The 18,425-nt window shown below is 42.4% G+C and overlaps 1 protein-coding gene across 1 annotated transcript in view; it reads left to right on the top strand.

Annotated features, from left to right (window-relative positions):
- Positions 1 to 873: 873 nt before the first annotated feature.
- Positions 874 to 18,425, top strand: part of LOC145766876 (uncharacterized) — a 27,893-nt gene continuing 10,341 nt past the window's right edge. Inside the window, exons 1-24 of the mRNA XM_082578578.1 lie at positions 874 to 976; positions 1,325 to 1,460; positions 1,700 to 1,803; positions 2,127 to 2,311; positions 3,476 to 3,630; positions 3,770 to 3,884; positions 3,970 to 4,029; positions 4,136 to 4,280; positions 4,928 to 5,009; positions 5,343 to 5,490; positions 5,675 to 5,797; positions 6,299 to 6,480; positions 6,935 to 7,104; positions 7,176 to 7,344; positions 7,535 to 7,728; positions 8,344 to 8,636; positions 8,815 to 9,032; positions 9,472 to 9,527; positions 12,195 to 12,242; positions 12,710 to 12,842; positions 13,307 to 13,425; positions 13,621 to 13,805; positions 13,987 to 14,141; positions 17,304 to 17,418. Of these exons, the coding sequence (XP_082434704.1) occupies positions 962 to 976; positions 1,325 to 1,460; positions 1,700 to 1,803; positions 2,127 to 2,311; positions 3,476 to 3,630; positions 3,770 to 3,884; positions 3,970 to 4,029; positions 4,136 to 4,280; positions 4,928 to 5,009; positions 5,343 to 5,490; positions 5,675 to 5,797; positions 6,299 to 6,480; positions 6,935 to 7,104; positions 7,176 to 7,344; positions 7,535 to 7,728; positions 8,344 to 8,636; positions 8,815 to 9,032; positions 9,472 to 9,527; positions 12,195 to 12,242; positions 12,710 to 12,842; positions 13,307 to 13,425; positions 13,621 to 13,805; positions 13,987 to 14,141; positions 17,304 to 17,418 (3,305 nt within the window). The 5' untranslated portion in view covers positions 874 to 961. The remainder of the gene's footprint in view (positions 977 to 1,324; positions 1,461 to 1,699; positions 1,804 to 2,126; positions 2,312 to 3,475; positions 3,631 to 3,769; positions 3,885 to 3,969; positions 4,030 to 4,135; positions 4,281 to 4,927; positions 5,010 to 5,342; positions 5,491 to 5,674; positions 5,798 to 6,298; positions 6,481 to 6,934; positions 7,105 to 7,175; positions 7,345 to 7,534; positions 7,729 to 8,343; positions 8,637 to 8,814; positions 9,033 to 9,471; positions 9,528 to 12,194; positions 12,243 to 12,709; positions 12,843 to 13,306; positions 13,426 to 13,620; positions 13,806 to 13,986; positions 14,142 to 17,303; positions 17,419 to 18,425) is intronic.

Below are 18,425 nucleotides of genomic sequence, written 5' to 3'. Positions count from 1 at the left end.
ATGGTTGCAAATACGCACATGGACTGTATGTGAAACTGCCAGAATTAAATTCTCAAAGAAGCTTTTCCTGTCCAAGGATAAGATTCAATCAACCTTTTACTGTATATACTTACTTCATTTTCTTGCAAGGGGTCACTACAATGTAACTACATAGGTTTAGAAATGATAACATTGATAAGAAAAAAAATGAAAGGCTTACGTTATGAAAATGGATATCTTGTATGCAATTCACACCAGGGCTGGAGCGTTGGAGCCAAGCATTTTCTCCGGAGCTGGAGCCTTTTTAAACATTTCTTGTGGAGCTGGAGCTACAAAATATTTATCAGCTCCAGTATTGAATACAGACGAAATCGGTTAATAGTATACTGCTTAAACGTAGCAATCGTTTATTTGAATCAAAACCTGAAATCCCAAACCAAATCCAATCTGATAAGTAAAAACATCGGTTAAGCGCATACCGCTCAAAAGAATAAGTCGGATAAAGTATGAAGCTGGAGCCGCTGTTTAAAAGTTTATAGCTCTGGATTTAGAGCTAGTGGATGAATGCTTGATAGCTCCGGAGCCTATGCTTTTTTGCAGTGGCTCCCCAGCCCTGATTCACACTAAGTTTCAACTTTGTATCTTCCATATTCTTGTAATATTCCTTTTCAATGTTTAGTCATAACTGATCATTGTTGCTTGTATTATTTATGACCATAATGTCAATGCGCTGTTCCTGCATAGCCACTTTAGCCAGCCAGATTATAAAAGATTTCATACTTGTCCCAATGGACGATTGGTTTTGGGGTAATTCCATTTATAATCAAACACCCCCTGTAACCACTGTTGTTAAACCAACAAATGTTGCTTTAGTTTCTACTACGATAGCTATTGAATTGTTGATGGTTGAATTTTGCTTTTAGGATTGTGATCTATTGTTTTAATTGAACCAGACAACTTGGGTAGTTTAGGTCATCAAAAAATGCCGAAGAAGAAGGTGAATTGTTGTAATTTTTGTTGAATTAAGCATTCTTTTTTTGGCTAGTCTTGGTTGGTTAAGCATTGGAAATATTGTTGGATATCATCTTCACTAGATAAATGTCTAGTTCTGCAACTGACCAAGTATCAAAGTATTGATGACCAATTTGACCATAACAAGCAACAATGGTTTAGTTTTCAGGATATGAGACAATTGACAAGTCATGTTCAACAATCGACATCCTTCAGTATATCGACCGAAGAGGCTTGCTCAGTCTGAGGATAAATATTATTTTCGCTAGAGTACCAGTGGATGGTGAGGTCTTTGACAGTTGTTGTGGTCACAGTGGGCTAAATTTGTTTGCAGACAGAAGCCGATTACTTCGTATCAACGAAAACTCTAGCATGTCGCTTCATATTCGGCGTCCTTGGCATGCTCTTACTAGCCACTGCCGCTTTGCTACTTGGATATTATTTTGGTTTCTTGGATGCTATTAACAAAGGTAACTGATAGTTACACTGATTCTTGGTAACTTAATTAAGTTGTTTCAGTTTAAATTTGGTGTTGTAGAAAACACGTTTCAACTTTGATGCAATAAAGTATTATATATGTCCTGTTATTTATATCTGGAGGTTGCTTTCTCAAAATTGTAGCAAGACTAAAACAAACTATAAAAATATCAGTACAAATGTTGAATGTTTACAGTATGTATTAAAATAGAATTGTGTTGTAATGTTACAGGAGGTGTGAACGAGCCTTCCCCTCTCCCCGAACCAGTCCCTGGTACTTACCTCATTGGGGTGGCCCGGTCTGATGTTACTGGCCCTATCGCCCAAGTCAACATGGTAATTATGAAAATTGGTACACTTTTAAAACTTGCTTGCTAAATTGAAGTCGTTGATGTTACACCCAGTGTTGGCACGATAGCTGTCGTTGCCAACAGTACAGGAATAAAAGACTTGGTCATCAATCAGCTTTTTTGTTTGTTTGGTAATTGTTGGATGGTTGTTCTGTTAAACTTTGCTTGATCGAGGAGACCATTCAACACGCTGATGTGGTCTAACCAACCATGTTGGCCACTTGTCAACTAAAGCTTTTTTTTCCAGAATCTGATAGTTTTCCTCATTATTGTGACATAGAGACGTCACAATGTAATGTCTTCCCACAGATGGGATACGCCAACCCTGTTCAAACTGCGGCTGGACTTCATCAGCGTCTCTACGCGCGCGCCTTTGTCGTCGCTGACGTCGACAATCGGTCGCGTGTTGCTTTCGTTACAGTGGACAGTGGTATGGCGTCACAAGTGGTCAAGCTTGAGGTGGTCAAGAAGCTACGAGCGAAATACGGAAGCCAGTGAGTGAATTAATATTGTGGCCTCGATGGTGTTCCTTGTGCCCGGCTGTGTGTGGACGTTTGTCCTGAAACTGTCTGTTTTATGAAGCGCTGTAAGCACTGTATGTTCGGCATTAATACAATGCCGTAAACGTTAATTCATCTTCAACAAGTGTCATGGTGGATCCGCTCAGTTTTATTTGCAGGCCTTTAAGGTCCTTTTTCAGAAGGATGCTCAGGATTTCATATACTGATCACATCACAAATGCAGAAGTTTTAAACCAGTTACATCAAGATAAGAAACTATTGAACAACATAACTCAAAGACAACTCAAATTTCTCGGTCACATTATCAGAAAAGAAGAATTCAAAAATCTTTGTCTAAGCGGTCGCCTTCTCGGGAGACGTGCTCGTGGCAGGCAACGAACAACATTTGTATCTAATTTTCAACGAAATACGTCAATCAGTCAACCAAGAACACTTTGAGACACTGCACGACAAAGGGAACATTGGAAGAATTTACGAACTGAGCATCTAGTTTATCAAAGGCCGCATCGGCTATGATACTATAGTAGTAGTAAGCTCCTTTATTCTCCCGACGACCAAGCATGGCCTAGTGGCCTACCAGAGCTTCTTCCCAAAGGCTAAGTCTGCTCCAGGCAGCCAAAATAAAAAATCGTTAAAAACTTGTGTTTTTTTAATCTGTTAATTGATATCGTGTTTTTGCGTTCACTCGGGTGAGAACAACGCAAACAAAGCCCTCAAACATGCTTGCAGTTATAGCCTACTTAAATGCACTGCTTCCCAAGTGGGTGTAGGCTACAGCCAGTCTTTGAGCTTTTGTAAGTCGACGCTCAGTTTACTCAAACTTTTATCAGCAATATTTCTCATCGGCATGTGGGGACGTTGCCTTGTTTGAAAAAAAAGGAGCGAATACGAGTGAAGAAGAAGAAGTTCCACTTACAAACGCGAGTGGAGAAAAAAAGTTTGAAATAGCAGTGGAAAAATGTTAGCTTGTGGGAGCCGGCAACCAACCATGGCCTACCGGCACGATCGTTTCGGAGGCCATTCAACGATTTCTCCGCGGCCATGGCCACCGGGAGCTTAGAGGCCTGATGTTTGTAGTTTATTTACTTATGGCTGCCACAGTTTGCTACGAAACACATATCATACTTGTTCCTCCAGGTACACGGAACGAAACGTGGTGATATCCGGAACTCACAGTCATTCCGGTCCGGCCGGATTCTTCCAAACGATGCTGGTCGAAGTGACGTCACTAGGTGCCGTCAAGCAATCCACTGACGCATTTGTCAACGGAATATTCGACAGCATCGACAAAGGTGGACCGCGTTGCGTCATCGTTGCGTCACTGTTTACGTGGTTTAAAGCTAACTTTTGACAAGTCGAAAATCAACTTCAATTTTGTCTTTTCTCAACCAACACAAAATTTCTGTTTCATTTCATCACATGACATTCCAGCTCACTCAAGCATGAAGGAAGGACGGATGCTGATTGGTTCCGGTGATGTAGTCGAGGGGAACATCAATCGCAGTCCCAGCGCTTACCTGAAGAACCCCGCCGATGAAAGGGAACAGTAAGTATGCTTGTGTCGCCTGTCAGCGGATGTGACGTCATCACCTGTCTGTGTTACATAATTCTTACAATGACGTCATCGGCAGGTTCAACTTCAACACGGAGCAAGAACTGACCATGCTCAAGCTTGAGACTGCTACTGGTGAGTCTGTGATGTCGCTTGCTGTGTCATTATTGACGCTTCTTTTGCGACATGACGTCACAATCCTACATGACGTAGCGTTCACCTGATGACGTGGTTGCCACAGGTAGCCCGATGGGGATGTTTTCCTGGTACCCGGTTCACGGGACGAGCATGAACTTCACCAACCAACTGATCAGCTCCGACAACAGAGGAAGAGCATCCGCACTCTTTGAGCAGATGATGAGGAGACCTGGGGAGAACATTACCGGGAAGGTGAGCGGCGTTTATATCGTGGTTCGATACGAGCTACACCAATGTAGCATCCGGGAGGCGTATTTGTGGGTCGCTGCAACAGCCACGTGAACTTCTCGAAACATTTCTGATATAGATTTAGTGGACGGTTCGTTGTAGGCAGACTTGCGTAGGGGTGTGCGCGTTAGGGTTTGCAGGCATTCATTTTGATGACGCGGGTTCGATTCTACCCCTGCCATTGTTTTTTTTTTCTTTTGTAGTTACCAAACAAAGTTCAAAGGGAATGTCTATCATTCAAGGAAACCACCTTATCGTTATAAAGTTTAAAGGAACAATCAACTCTCTGGTTAAATGCTAGAAAGGTTACAATACTGCACTCAGCTGGTCCATAGGGAAAATTGTCCTATGTTTGAAAAGACTACCGATCAAAACACTTCATCTGCTGCAGCGACGTGCAGATTACATACGCAACCGGGACCCAATCAAAGGTGTCGCAAACGGTTGCGGCTGGTCGGTCGATGTCGAATTGCAGCAATATCATATGTAGCTTCATGTTACCCTGACGTCTTTTCAACGTCAAGTGCTGTTTGAATTCGTCATTGCTTTGTATTATGACGAATGTGATGTCATCATTTCACATTACCAATAAATTGCGAATTACGTGGCAGGAGTCATACGTGGGCGCGTTTGCGTCAGCGAATCTTGGTGACGTATCCCCCCGCACGAATGGACCAATCTGCGTCGACTCAGGTAAGTCCTAATGGCTTTCCGGCCCTCTCTGAGACGGGCCTGTGTGTCCCAGGGTGCCCTGAGGCGGGTCTGTATGTCCCAGTGTGCTCTGAGGCCCTGAGACGGGCCTGTGTGTCCCGGGCCTCCTTGAGACGGGCCTGTATGTCCCAGGGTGAAGAGCGCACGATTAAGCTTCTCAGTATTTGCACCTGTTTGTTATTAAATTGTTTGATGAAATAAATATCTGCGATTCTGTCTAGGTAATAAATTATTAATGGCACTAATTTCCGGATATTACGTGTGGTAGCGTAATTTACACTTTTCAAGCTGTGTTAACTGATATTCCTGTCCCAGGAAAAGCATGCAACTTCGAAAAGTCAACGTGTGGGATCCCTCCGCGCGTCAAAAACTGCGTCGCGTTCGGCCCCGGCGTTGATATGTTCGACTCAACTGACATCATCGCCAAGCGTCAGTTCGAGACGGCCAAGCTCGTGTATAACAAGTAAGGTTTGTTTCTCATGCCAAAGCAGATTGTAACAAGGGGTCGCATGCAGCGGTCCCTGGATTGCGTTCGAACTGTCATGACTCGATACTACAGTTGACGAAACGCAAACCCTTGCGTTGCTGAAGAGTCTTTGTCGAGATTGAACTCGTTGATTGTCATCTTCTGCGTTGTGACGTCACAGGAGCAAAGAGCAGCTGGAAGGATCGATCGGTTGGGTGCACCAATACGTGGACATGACAAAGGAGGTTGTCAGACTGGACGACGGGACCAACGTGACTACATGCAAGCCTGGGATGGGCTACAGGTTAGTTGCCGAATACCAATGAAAAGTTACAATTATTGTTTCATAACAAACAACCCACCCCAGTTTCTGACGCGACATTGTAGCTCAGCGCTGGAAGATAAAAGGAGCAATGAGGATCCCTAAGGGAGCAATGTTCCGAGTCGATGAGATCAAAAGTGAGCCCACCATAACTCCACTTCTTGGTTGGTTTTAACCCAGGTTTGAAACCCTCGCATTGTGTGGGTTGCCATGGCTTTGTGCCTCCTTTCAAAAGTATTCATGGTCTGAACAAGAAGGCCTGCCATGATGCAGCAACGTCACCGCACTGACGGCCTGTGTTGGGCCGATACCAATGTTCATGAGGATTCAACGTCACCGCACTGACGGCCTGTGGTGGGCGATCCCAATGTTCATGATGCAGCAACGTCACCGCACTGACGGCCTGTGTTGGGCCGATACCAATGTTCATGAGGATTCAACGACACTGTTTTAGCAATTTCACGTAAATCTAACTTTTCTCAGCTTCGCCGCCGGGACAACCGACGGGGCAGGAGCTTTCGACTTCACGCAAAGCATGACAGAAGGCACGTTGCTATGGGATACCGTGCGTGATGACCTCATCGTCAAGTTGGTATGCTCGACAGCGCCCCCCAGTGACTACTACGCCTGCCACCACCCGAAGCCCGTCCTTCTCCCCACTGGATGTAAGTCGCATTGTGACGTCACTGACATGGTCGGTGATGGCTTCTACGAGCTTGTGTAGAGAGATGCAGTCGGTGTTCGCATAGACGTTTTGTACTCGATTCTCTACCGGACTTTGCTGTCTTCCTGAACTAAACATCCCAAGATAATTATTTTTTGTCTTCGTAGCTAACCCCGAACCCTACTGCTTGGAGTGGGTTAGAAAGAAAGTTAGTTACAAAAAAAGTTCGTGTGCCTTGTAGAGTTAAAATGTATCCTGCTCCTCTAATCACTGTCATCTGGCAACACCAATAGTCACCACACGGGGGAGAGAGGTTCTGATGATATGTCCCTACACGGCCATGGAAAGTTTTCATCGCAAAATTGTACTTTGTTTGGCCTACGTCAAACTTACGTCATGCATTGTTAGATCAGCGGAATCCATGAACCTTTGTTGACGAGACAATTGCATTCCAGACATGGACAAGCCATACGCGTGGCATCCCACGATCATCGATGTGCAGATGCTTAAGCTGGGGCAGCTGATCATCATTGCAGTGCCCGGAGAATTTACCACCATGGCAGGAAGGAGAATCAAGGCCGCGGTGCAGAAGGAGGCCCAAAAGTGGGGCGTACAAAACGCGAAGGTGACTATTTTATACACTTACAGACCAGGGATGCTTGACCCCTCCCCACTATAACCAATCGCTCATTTCAGGTTGTGCTAGCGGGCTTATCGAACGTATACACTCATTACATCACCACCCCTGAGGAGTACACCGCGCAGAGGTACGAAGGGGCATCCACCATATACGGGCCCCACACCTTCCAAGCCTACTATCAAAAGTACACCAGTCTAGTACAGGCGATGGTGCAAGGAACGCAAGGTACTGTGGGTAGTACTTCTTATGACGTCACGATATCACCGTGTGATGTTTCTGTCTTACGTTAGTTTATTGAAAGTTTTCTGTTCGTCTGATGAAAATGTTTTGTGTTACTCTTTGGTTTGTTTATTGATTTCGTCACAATGATGACGATGCCGCATTGTGACGGCACTGAACACTTGTTGCGTTGCAGGGAGCATCAACCCTGGACCTCCTCCCGCCGACACCCTCAACGAACAGGTGGAGTTCCTTCCCCCTCCCAGTCCAGATTCTGTTCCGGCCGGGCATAAGTTTGGTGACGTAGTCAGTGACGTGAACGGCACCTTCACTGCGGGGGGTTTAGTCTCGGTGACATTCTACGGAGCGAACCCCAGACACAACATGAAGGTGATTCCCCGGTTGTGTTCGTTTTTTCAATTATTTTTTTTACTTAGCGATATCACAAGCTGGGTTGTGATTCATCGGTGTGAGCCTGGCCAGGTACAAACCCGAGGTTGCATTGGGCGGATGATCAAATTCGATTATTACGTTTCTAAGTGAAATCCTCGTTGATTATTCCATCGGTTCACACCTCGTGTGCCAATAGTTTGTTCAAATCCTCAATTGGTTGAAATGGAAAACGTGGCGCAGAAGCAACCACAGTTGATTAACGGGATGCGAGTTCTCTACTTGCGCCCCCGAGGCCACTTTGCCCTACCCAAGTATTGCCCAGCCACCAAGACGATGCTTGTATGTAGAATGTTCAGATCTAACGAATTGCGTGAAGTCCTCGCTTGGCCGGGCCAATGTGATTCTTGTTTCCTCACGGCTTCCTCACTTTTTATTATCCACCATCGCACAGTTATCCCATGTGTTTGACGCACTAACAATGTGCCAAATTAACTTCCGGTAATGATCGTGTATACAATGCCCTGTGTATGCCCCTAATATTCATAGGGGCCCACCAGGTATCCTAGGGGCTTCCTGCATGGCGACTTTTAATAATTTTTCGTCAATGCACAGATTGGTTCGACCTACCTGAGTGTGGACCGACTGGTGGGCAGTACCTGGACGACCGTGTACGTGGACACAGACTGGTGCACCACTTTCACTTGGAAGGACGCACTCGTCGCGCGGCACGTCGACGACAAAGAACGCAATGTCATCACCGCGCTTTTTGACATCATCGCTGCGTCATCGGGCGTCCGCTTTGACTATGAGAGAGCGATGACGTTGTACAGCGAAGGGAACCTGCCTCTGCCCGATGCGCTCAGTGACGTCATCACTCCAGGAAGGCGCTTGAATCGACGTCATAGGTGAGTGATTGGTTGATTGCATAGAATCTCGCTGCGGATGCGCTGAGGTCATTGCGGCTATTGGGCCGGCCACTGTCCCGTGTGAATGGCCTCTGGCCCAAGTTTCCTTTCACGTATCAGCCCATGCAACTTCTTTCATCTTCCGGAGCCTCAAAACTGATCTTTGTTTGTTCCTCAGGACGATCTCCCACCTGCAGAGTCTGGGGGTGCTCCACTTCACAAAGACCCCTTCTTCAGTGAGGGATGTACCCAGCGTCGAGAGCCACATCACTATAGACTGGTGGATTCCGGATGATCAACCGAGCGGAACGTACCGCATCAGTTACTATGGCGACAGGAAAGATGAGTACAGCTCCTCCATCCCCATCACTGGTCGATCCCGTTCCTTCCAGATTGGTTGATGTCTCAGCAGTGTTTCCCCAACCTAGTTTCCTGTATATTGTTAATTTTTCTTGATTCTCTATGCAAGCTTGTGGCGCCTCCATGCGGACACCATACGATTTTTTTGTTGTTGCGTTATTGTGATGTCACTATATGCATGATATACGCGCTTAGCATCATATACGAGCTTTATGACCGAATTACACGTCATTGATCAGAGTTTGACTTGTTGCAATACAAATTACGTCGACTTTTCACCTTGTCTGTATGCGCAGCATGCGCAGTCATGTGAAGCGGTTGGCGGGGTGGATTATCCTTAAGAATTGGATAAGAAGTCAATGATTCTAATCTACGGATTACGCTTTGTGCATCAAAAGAAGCTGTTTGATTGATTCGTTAATCTTTGAGTGGTTAACTATTGGTGCATCTGATGACAATAGAAGTAAACTTTTAGGATTGAGCGAGGCACCGATAGCAGATGACCAATTGTTCACTGGTAGCCAACTGCACGTTGGCTAATAATAAATTGTTTATTTACTATCACGATTGAAAGAAACTTCTTTATTTGATTTGTCGTACGAGTAACCTGTTGGTCAATATGGTTCCTCTGAGACCCTAATTTTGCTTCGCTGTGTACGGACTTCTCGCTTTCTAACCAGCCGACTGCAGAGGTGTACACTGTACAGATCCAAGATTTTTAGCATCTTGAACCGACCCTGTTTTTGATCTGGATCCGAAACAGATCCGAAGTAATTTTGTCTGAAATTTTATTATAAAAGTATTCCACCACACGACAGATTCACACTTTTTGTAAAAGTAGTTTACAAAATTAATTCAATAGCCTACAACTTATTAGGTGTATGGTGCTTAGTCTACCACCGTACATCGTGCATTACTGGCTAATCACCTGTTATAGCACTTTTGGTCCCTACATAACAAGCATTTGGCTTGTAATGTGCCATCTTCATTCAAATGCATACAACATAAGACAAACACTATAGTTGCACTAACACTAAATAACCATTCAATGCATAGTAAAGAAATAACTAAAACATGTAAGCTGCAAGCAAATCTATCATCATTTGTCAACTTAACGTAGGCCTAGTGGTCTACCTTGTAAGTAAACCCATGTATGTTTATTGTTTATCTTTCTGACATTATATCAACGTTTTCAACACACTACAGTAAAATCATCAACTTCGACCTGACCAAATTTTCAGTGTTGCCACAAACGCAATGATTCAAAACCTTCTCCGGGTTTCGAAATGTTGCCAAGAGCTCATTAAAAATTTGTGTCCTTGTCTACAAAACATAAAAAAACTCATAAAAGTTTAGAAACCGGATTTGATCAAGTATCCAAACTAAGGGGAGCGGCTGACTCGAAGACTATGTCACTTCGCTGCTTCCTGTCGTATGTTGTATCGCATCTGTGATCGCAGTGTACTGTATGTCATCGCAATGGGCGCAAATAAAAACACGATTATTATTATTAAGTAAGAACCGTGTTCGGATCCGGTTGCTGTAGGCTACACGTCTGGCGGACTGCGGTTTCAGTGTTGCTTGATTTTCTGAAATTTTGCTCTTTTTCATTTTTTTAAAAATTAGTTCAATTAAATTTGCATCAAAACTAAAACGGCAACTTTCACAAAACTGACAAGAACCAACACTTTTGTTTTTGTAAAGGAGCACAATACATACAACAAGAAACAATATTTTGAAATACTGTATTGCAAACAAAAATTTTATTATTCATCGCTTTTTATTAAGTCGGAGTCGGCTATTTTTTCAACGGCTCCGGACACGCCAAATCCCACCGAATCGAAATTTTGGAAAGGCTTGAACCACTGACGCAGGCCGGTCACTGAGATTAAGTGAAGTTTCCAGTTGTCGAAGTGTTGTTGTCTGGTCCTTGTTTACTCGATGCCACTGTATTCAAGCTTGTCTTGAAGTGAACACCACGAGGATCGAACTAACGTCGCTTGATCCAAAGTCCAATTTATCCATCAAATCGTCACTAACTGAGCGAGTGAGGTCTCATCTATATCCAGACTTTAACTTATATTACACATAAGTTACATGGAGAAACAAAGTCTTTAGGCTTCTGATTGACTTAACCTAATTCTGGCAGGGTCGTGACGTCATAAAGAATGACGTCAGACATGCAAGTCGCCACGCAATGGCAAAGCTTTGTGGTTGAAATATAGTTGTTGCAGTTGAAGAAGTTTAATCATTGAACTGGGCAAAGTTTCACCCTGGGCAAACATGGCCGCCATGTTTCAAGAACCTGCACAGAGTAAACACTTTGTCAATTATTAAATTTCCATGATACAACAACACCAATGCTGTGTTTGAATATTACTTGCATTATTGATTTGCCATAATAGATGGCCAAACGTCAGATAACATTAAAACAATGAAATGCAATGAAACAAAACAGCAATCAACACTTTTGTTGTTCCTGCCTACAACCTTCTCTTTCATCCACAAACAGCGCGAGTAGGCTATCTGACGTCAGCAGCTGTCCGCATGCAGCAGTTGATGGGCATATTGTGTGATGTTGTCAACATTATGACTGTGGCCACACTGATATTATTGAAAATCTAATGATGCTTATAAAAGTTAGCTGCTGTGGAGGGAACATGAAATGGTCCGTGGCCGACAAGCAACTGTGCTGGAATAGTAAATATAGTGGGGAGTGTCAACAAAAATGGATTTCCACTGGAGCCTCAGTGGCGTTAGGAAGATAACAATGAGATTAGAAGATCAGGATCACGAAGACTTCGGTCAAATCTTGATTTTGAAGTCGAGCAGTTGAAATATTTAGCCACATAAGCTGGAAAAGTAAAATAGAAACTAATATTGCCTTGAAATATTGGGAAAGCAGCTCATTTCCGCATTGTAGCAAGTGCTTGGCCATTACTGCAGAATGTGCTTGAACTAAATTGAATGAAATCACTAATTTGTTTGAAACTATTATTTGAATCACAACTTATTTTGCGTCTTCTTGAGGACGGATAAAGAAATCTAAGAAGATGACGTGATATGACATTTGAAAAGCTTTTAAGACAATTAGAATTGTTGTTTGATGATGATACAATTTCAGAATAGCAGAGCTTTAAGTTAGTCACTTTATCAAGTAGTCTGATTGTTCAGTAAAACTAAGTGTTGACCGATTAGCTGGTTGAATCTTCTTTGGAGGCCGCCATGACTAACGAAGAAAGTCAGGTAATAAATAGATAGATTTTTAATAAAAAATTTTTAATAAAAATCTATATTGAAACTTTACATAAGAGATAGTTTTGTTGCAATCCACTACTTGAGTTGCGGATGATCGACTGCAATGATTAAACGTGGAACTTCTATCTCACTTGTCAACATTGACAAACTTTTGGACCCTATTCCTAAATGATCTTGTCTCGAGGAAACCTCGTCTGCACAACATACAAAGGCGGTGCATTGCGAAAGAAATCCAAAGACTCTTCACTTGCAGGATCCTTAGAGTCTCTGAGCACCCCGATAACAACCACGGCTCAAAATGAACTGCTTGTCAATGTCAATTCAAGTTGGGTTGAGTTGCGTTGTTGATTAACCTTGAAAGCAATTTATTTTGTTTTCGATTTCGTGATGTCCCAAAACTTTTGTCTGAAGTTTCTTCCCGATTTTCATTTTGACGTCACGTTCCACTTCAACAGGTTGATAAGGGAAAACCCCCATCTCGAGCCTGCGTAATTGGTTGGAGAATTTTTCTCCTTATCTTCACCCTGGTAATACTGGGGGTTATTGGAGGGGTCGCAGGATATTACATCAACCTTGATGACGTCAACGGTAGGCGCAGACAATTGTCCTCTATGACGTGTTTTTAAATTACTTAATGGGCTGCTTGTGTAATTTGTTCAGATTTTCTCTGGACCCCATGAATAAATTTCCTACCTAAAGTTAATCTTTTTTTCTAAATGCTCAAATCTTTGTCGGTGTTTTAATTTTTCCTGTGCAAGTTACAAGTAACCATCTTTTAACATAACAAATGTTCATCCAGGTTTTAAACTCAACGGTTTGCCATCCTTCCCCGTTTATTGGCGTTGGAATGTATCGTATGCTGGTGGCTGATTCTAACGATCTTTAATGCAAAATATAACATAAATAAAATTTCTACAAACCAAAGGAACTTACACGAATGTTTAAACTCGATCAACTACAATCTACCAATTAGAAGTTCCACGTTGGAGCCAATCAGAACTGACATCAATTTTTGCACGAGTTCATCACTTTTTGTGTTTGCATTCCATCAGCTGCAGCTCCTCTCACAACGTCTGCTACAGCATCTGCTACAACGTCTGATCCTTCTGATGTCTATTACGTTGGCGTGGCCCGTCGTGACGTCACCGGTCCCATCGTACAAGTCAACATGGTAAGACTCTAAGAGCGTGCGTGATGACGTCATGACGACAAATAGTTCAAACCTTCCTGGTCCCAGTGATTTAGTAGATCGAGGAAGTCCAAGACGGAACAAAGAGTCCTTAGCAAATCTCTCTTTGTGGAAAACTTAAAATTTCTATAAATTAAATTTTTTATCCCAACCTTCCTGACAGTTGATTGTCTGCAGATGGGGTACGCCCACCCGGACCAGATAGCAACCGGATTGCATACTCGGCTCTACAGCCGCGCCTTCGTCATTGCTGACGTCGACATGACATCACGGGTCGCTTTCGTGAGCTTCGACTCTGGCATGGCGTCAGAGCTAATCAAGCTGGAAGTCGTGAAGCGCTTGCAACAAAAGCATGGTGACACGTAAGCGACTACGTCATGCTTTGTCTTTGTGACGTAAAAGTTAGTTTAAAGAACGTGAACTTTGTAGACATGCTTCCTGTTGTATTTCTCAAAGCAATAATGACTTGAAGATTCAGTGGCCTGCTATGAGGCAACAATTGTAATTCGCAATACCCTCCGTGATGTCATAAATACGTTTTAGGTTCACCGCGGATAATGTCGTAATATCCGGTACACACACCCACTCCGGTCCTGCAGGATTCTTTCAGTATCTTCTCCTCCAGGTGACTTCTCTAGGCCACGTAGATCAAACAACCAGCGCTTTCGTCAATGGGATCGTCGAGAGCATTGAGGCTGGTGAGCGTCCATTGTCACCTCCGAGCCGACTCAAATAAAATCAATTGGCTTGGAGAACTTTTGTAGATGTCCAATTCTCCAGTCAGACTTGGACAACTAGAATTTTTGTTGTCTTTCGAAATTAGATTAGAATTAGGCTTTTACAAAGTAGACTAGTATTAGAATTAGTGCTAAACAAGTTTTCAAAAATTAAAGTAGAATTTAAACTAGATTAGAATTAGTTTGATGCGGTTGTCTCATATTTTTTTTTATTTGGATAAAAACGCCAATGTGGCAACTCGGGATCAAAAGTCATTCCACCATCACAGCGCCAAAATCACTTACGTCATAATATACATTAGGGTGGAGTGATTGAGTGAAAATAACTTTTTCGCGAAATTCAAAAACATAGCCCCCTAAAAAGTTGCTTTTGTTCATGAAAAACACATTTGTGAAAAAAAAAAATAAAAAAAATAATGTCTTGATGAATCTCAATCCACAAATCAAAGATGGCCGCCAACTTTGCTTGAAAATACAGTAAATTCATTATAACTTTGCCAATACTTGCCCAATTTTCATCATATTTCAACAAGCTTTCCTTGTTCATGTCATAAAACACTACAAATACATATGATGACAGCGTGAGCAAATTATGACGTCACCAAAGCCATTATGGCCACCAAATTATGTTTTTTTGCATTTTTCCATTTCTACTATTTCTTCTTTCATTTTTTTATAGATATATAGGCTACGTTCTCTACGTATGATTGCGTATTGCAGACCTGTACAAAAGTGTTCATCTTATACCAGAAATAGTTACAGTCGTGTCCATATTAATTGACTCAAGCCATGTTTTTCAGTTAGCCTATATTGCAATGTGTCGTAGAATTTCTGATAAATCAAAGAAATACCAGGCAAATGATCATTGGTAGTATTGATAAAGCAAAAACACAAAAGCTAGAAAAAAAACAAAAGAAGAACATTGTTAAAGCATTGTGAAATGACCACAAGAAGTTGTGCAACTTAGTCGTCTGCATCTTCTCAGGTTTATCACAGTGACAGTAACAGTGACACAGAATGTCCTAACAATAGTGGTAGCCTACATATATAGATGCTTCCTGTCCAAAGAAGAAAAAGGTCTTCCCCAAATCTTTGCAAACAATGGCAACCATTTGTGACAGATATAGAGTCTCAGATAGGGCAGCAGAAGCCATAGCAAGTTCTGTTCATGCTGATGTTCAAGGCGGCAACTCCTTGGTGATCGACAGAAGCAAAGCTCGCAGGGAAAGGATGAAGAAACGCACAGCTTTGTCAGGTGAAGCCAGCACAAAGATTGCAGGTTTATATTTTGATGGCCGAAAAGATAAGACAATGTTGCAAAAGAGATTGATGGCAAATTTCATCGTAAAATAATATCAGAGGAACACATGACAATTATAGCAGAACCAGGATCATTTTACTTCGGGCATGTTTTTGCAAGTAAGGGGACAGGGGCTGAAATAGCTTCAAAGTTGTTAGATTATTTAGAAAAAAAGGGGGTAGATACAAATGAACTCAATGTAATTGGTAACCTACTGATTGAACAGGCGTCAATACTGGTGTAAAGAAGGGAGTCATTCGATTAATTGAAGAGTCACTAGGTAAACCATAATGGTGTATCTGCCTGTTGCATGCCAATGAGATTCCTCTCAGGTATCTTTTTCAGAAGATAAATGGTCCAATTACTGGCCCCCATGGATTTGCAGGACCAATCGGCAAAGCCGTTCATACCTGTGACCGTCAACCACTGATAAATTTTGACAAAATACCTTGTGATTTAGAGCACATACTGCAACCCAAAGACTTAAGCACCGATCAGAAGTATCTGTTTGAAATCTATTTGGCTATTAGCAAAGGTTGTTGCTCCTTGGACCTTTCACTCAAATGCCCTGGTACAATATTAATCAAGCAAGATGGCTGACTTTAACAAATCACATATTGCGGTTGCATATTTCAACAGAAGCACCGTCCATAGAATTGAAGACTGTTGTCACCTTTATTTTGAAAGTGTATGCACCGATGTGGTTCTCTATTAAACAGGCATCTTTGTGTACAGATGGAGCAAAACATGTCAACAACATGGTAGACAAGGCCAGATATCTTGAGGATAAGCTTAAGGAAGTTGTTATGAATGCTATCCAGAAAAATGCCTTTTTTGCGCACCCTGAAAACTTTCTCCTGGCAATGTTGGCAGACGACAACATCACACATCAGTATCAGAGAACTGGCTTTCAGGCGAATACTTAAGTCCCGAGAATGCAAGAGCAGCAGTACAGTGCGAGTTTTTAGAGTGCCAACCTTGAGCCTTCACTCTAGGAATTATATAGAAATAATTGACTGGCACTGAACTTGCACGAAGATATCACTGAACCTCCCCACACCAAGAACCTTAGCAATGAAGATTTGATTAATATGATCAAAACAAATCCATTCACGATGAGTCCTCTCACAGTTGAAAGTTTCCCCTGTCATATCCAAGCTATGGAACGCCATGTTAAGCTTGTGACAGAGGCTTCAGGCTCCGTTTGTGGAGGAGATAACAGAGATTCACTGATTGTAACATCAGTGAATTGATGATTTAATCGATTTTTTCATGACTTTGCTGCTCAAAAGATAGAATGACCATTTAATCTTGATCGTTTTATTGCATTTTCTTTGTATAACGTTGACAAGAGCGCAGTTTCCTTCCATTTGCCAAAAAATAGGCTACTGTTGGACAAACTAAAATTTTTAGTAAAACTGAAGATTGGATAAAAACTACAATTAGAGCAAACAAGTTTTTACCGAATTAGATTAGAATTAGAATTACCGACATTTTGCTCTATTTTATCGCATTAGACAACTAGAATTAACTAGACTTAGACAACTAGAATTATCTAGTTGTCCAAGTCTGTCTCCAGTACCTAGATAAAAAAAAAAACACTTTTACCATAAGTGAACTTGTTCGGTCTGTGACGTCATTCAGATTAGACTTTATTCGGATGATTCAGTTTCAAATGATTGAAAGAAACTGGTTGGACACTTTGGAATTGTTTGTTTAAAAAAAGAAAACCCAATCTCGTATCGACTGCTTGTCAATGTTGCAAAATAGTTGTAAGTGACAAAATCTTCAGTTGTTTACGCAATTAACGTCATTTCCTTTAGCAAACGCCAATCTCCATATGAGCAGGATGAAGATAGGAAAACATGGCGTGGAGGTTGGAAACATCAATAGAAGTCCCACATCCTACCTTCTCAATCCTGAGGAGGAAAGAGCCAGGTTGGTGAGGATTGATTGTTGCGGCTGTTGATTGTTGTGCCAGGTTGGTGAGGATTGATTGTTGTGGCTGTTGATTGTTGTGCCAGGTTGGTGAGGATTGATTGTTGTAGCTGTTGATTGTTGAGCCAGGTTGGTGAGGATTTATTGTAGTGGTTGTTGATTGTTGAGCCAGGTTGGTGAGGATTTATTGTAGTGGTTGTTGATTGTTAAGCCAGGTTGGTTAGGATTGATTGTTGTAGCTGTTGATTGTTGAGCCAGGTTGGTTAGGATTGATTGTTGTAGCTGTTGATTGTTGAGCCAGGTTGGTGAGGATTTATTGTTGCGGCTGTTGATTGTTGAGCCAGCTTGGTTAGGATTGATTGTTGTAGCTGTTGATTGTTGAGCCAGGTTGGTGAGGATTTATTGTTGCGGCTGTTGATTGTTAAACCAGGTTGGTGAGGATTGATTGTTGCGGCTGTTGATGGTTGAGCCAGCTTGGTTAGGATTGATTGTTGCGGCTGTTGATTGTTGAGCTTGGTTGGTGAGGATTTATTGTTGCGGCTGTTGATTGTTAAGCCAGGTTGGTTAGGATTGATTGTTGTAGCTGTTGATTGTTGAACCTGGTTGGTGAGGATTTATTGTTGTAGCGGTTGATTGTTAAGCCAGGTTGGTGAGGATTGATTGTTGTAGCTGTTGATGGTTGAGCCAGGTTGCTGAGGACTTATTGTAGTGGTTGTGGATTGTTTAGCCAGGTTGGTGAGGATTTGTTGTAGTGGCTGTTGATTGTTGAGCCAGGTTGGTGAGGATTGATTGCAGTGGCTGTTGATTGTTGAGCCAAATTTGTGAGGATTGATTGTTAAGCCTGGTTGGTGAGGATTTATTGTAGTGGTTGTTGATTGTTGAGTCAGGTTGGTGAGGATTGATTGTAGTGGCTGTTGATTGTTGAGCCAGGTTGGTGAGGATTGATTGTTGCGGCTGTTGATTGTTGAGCCAGGTTGCTGAGGATTTATTGTAGTGGTTGTTGATTG

This window comes from Aplidium turbinatum, chromosome 3 (genome assembly GCF_918807975.1).
Source record: "Aplidium turbinatum chromosome 3, kaAplTurb1.1, whole genome shotgun sequence".
Taxonomy (NCBI): Eukaryota; Metazoa; Chordata; class Ascidiacea; order Aplousobranchia; family Polyclinidae; genus Aplidium; species Aplidium turbinatum.
Note: the sequence above shows the minus strand (reverse complement) of the source record. Positions and strands in the feature narration are given on the sequence as shown.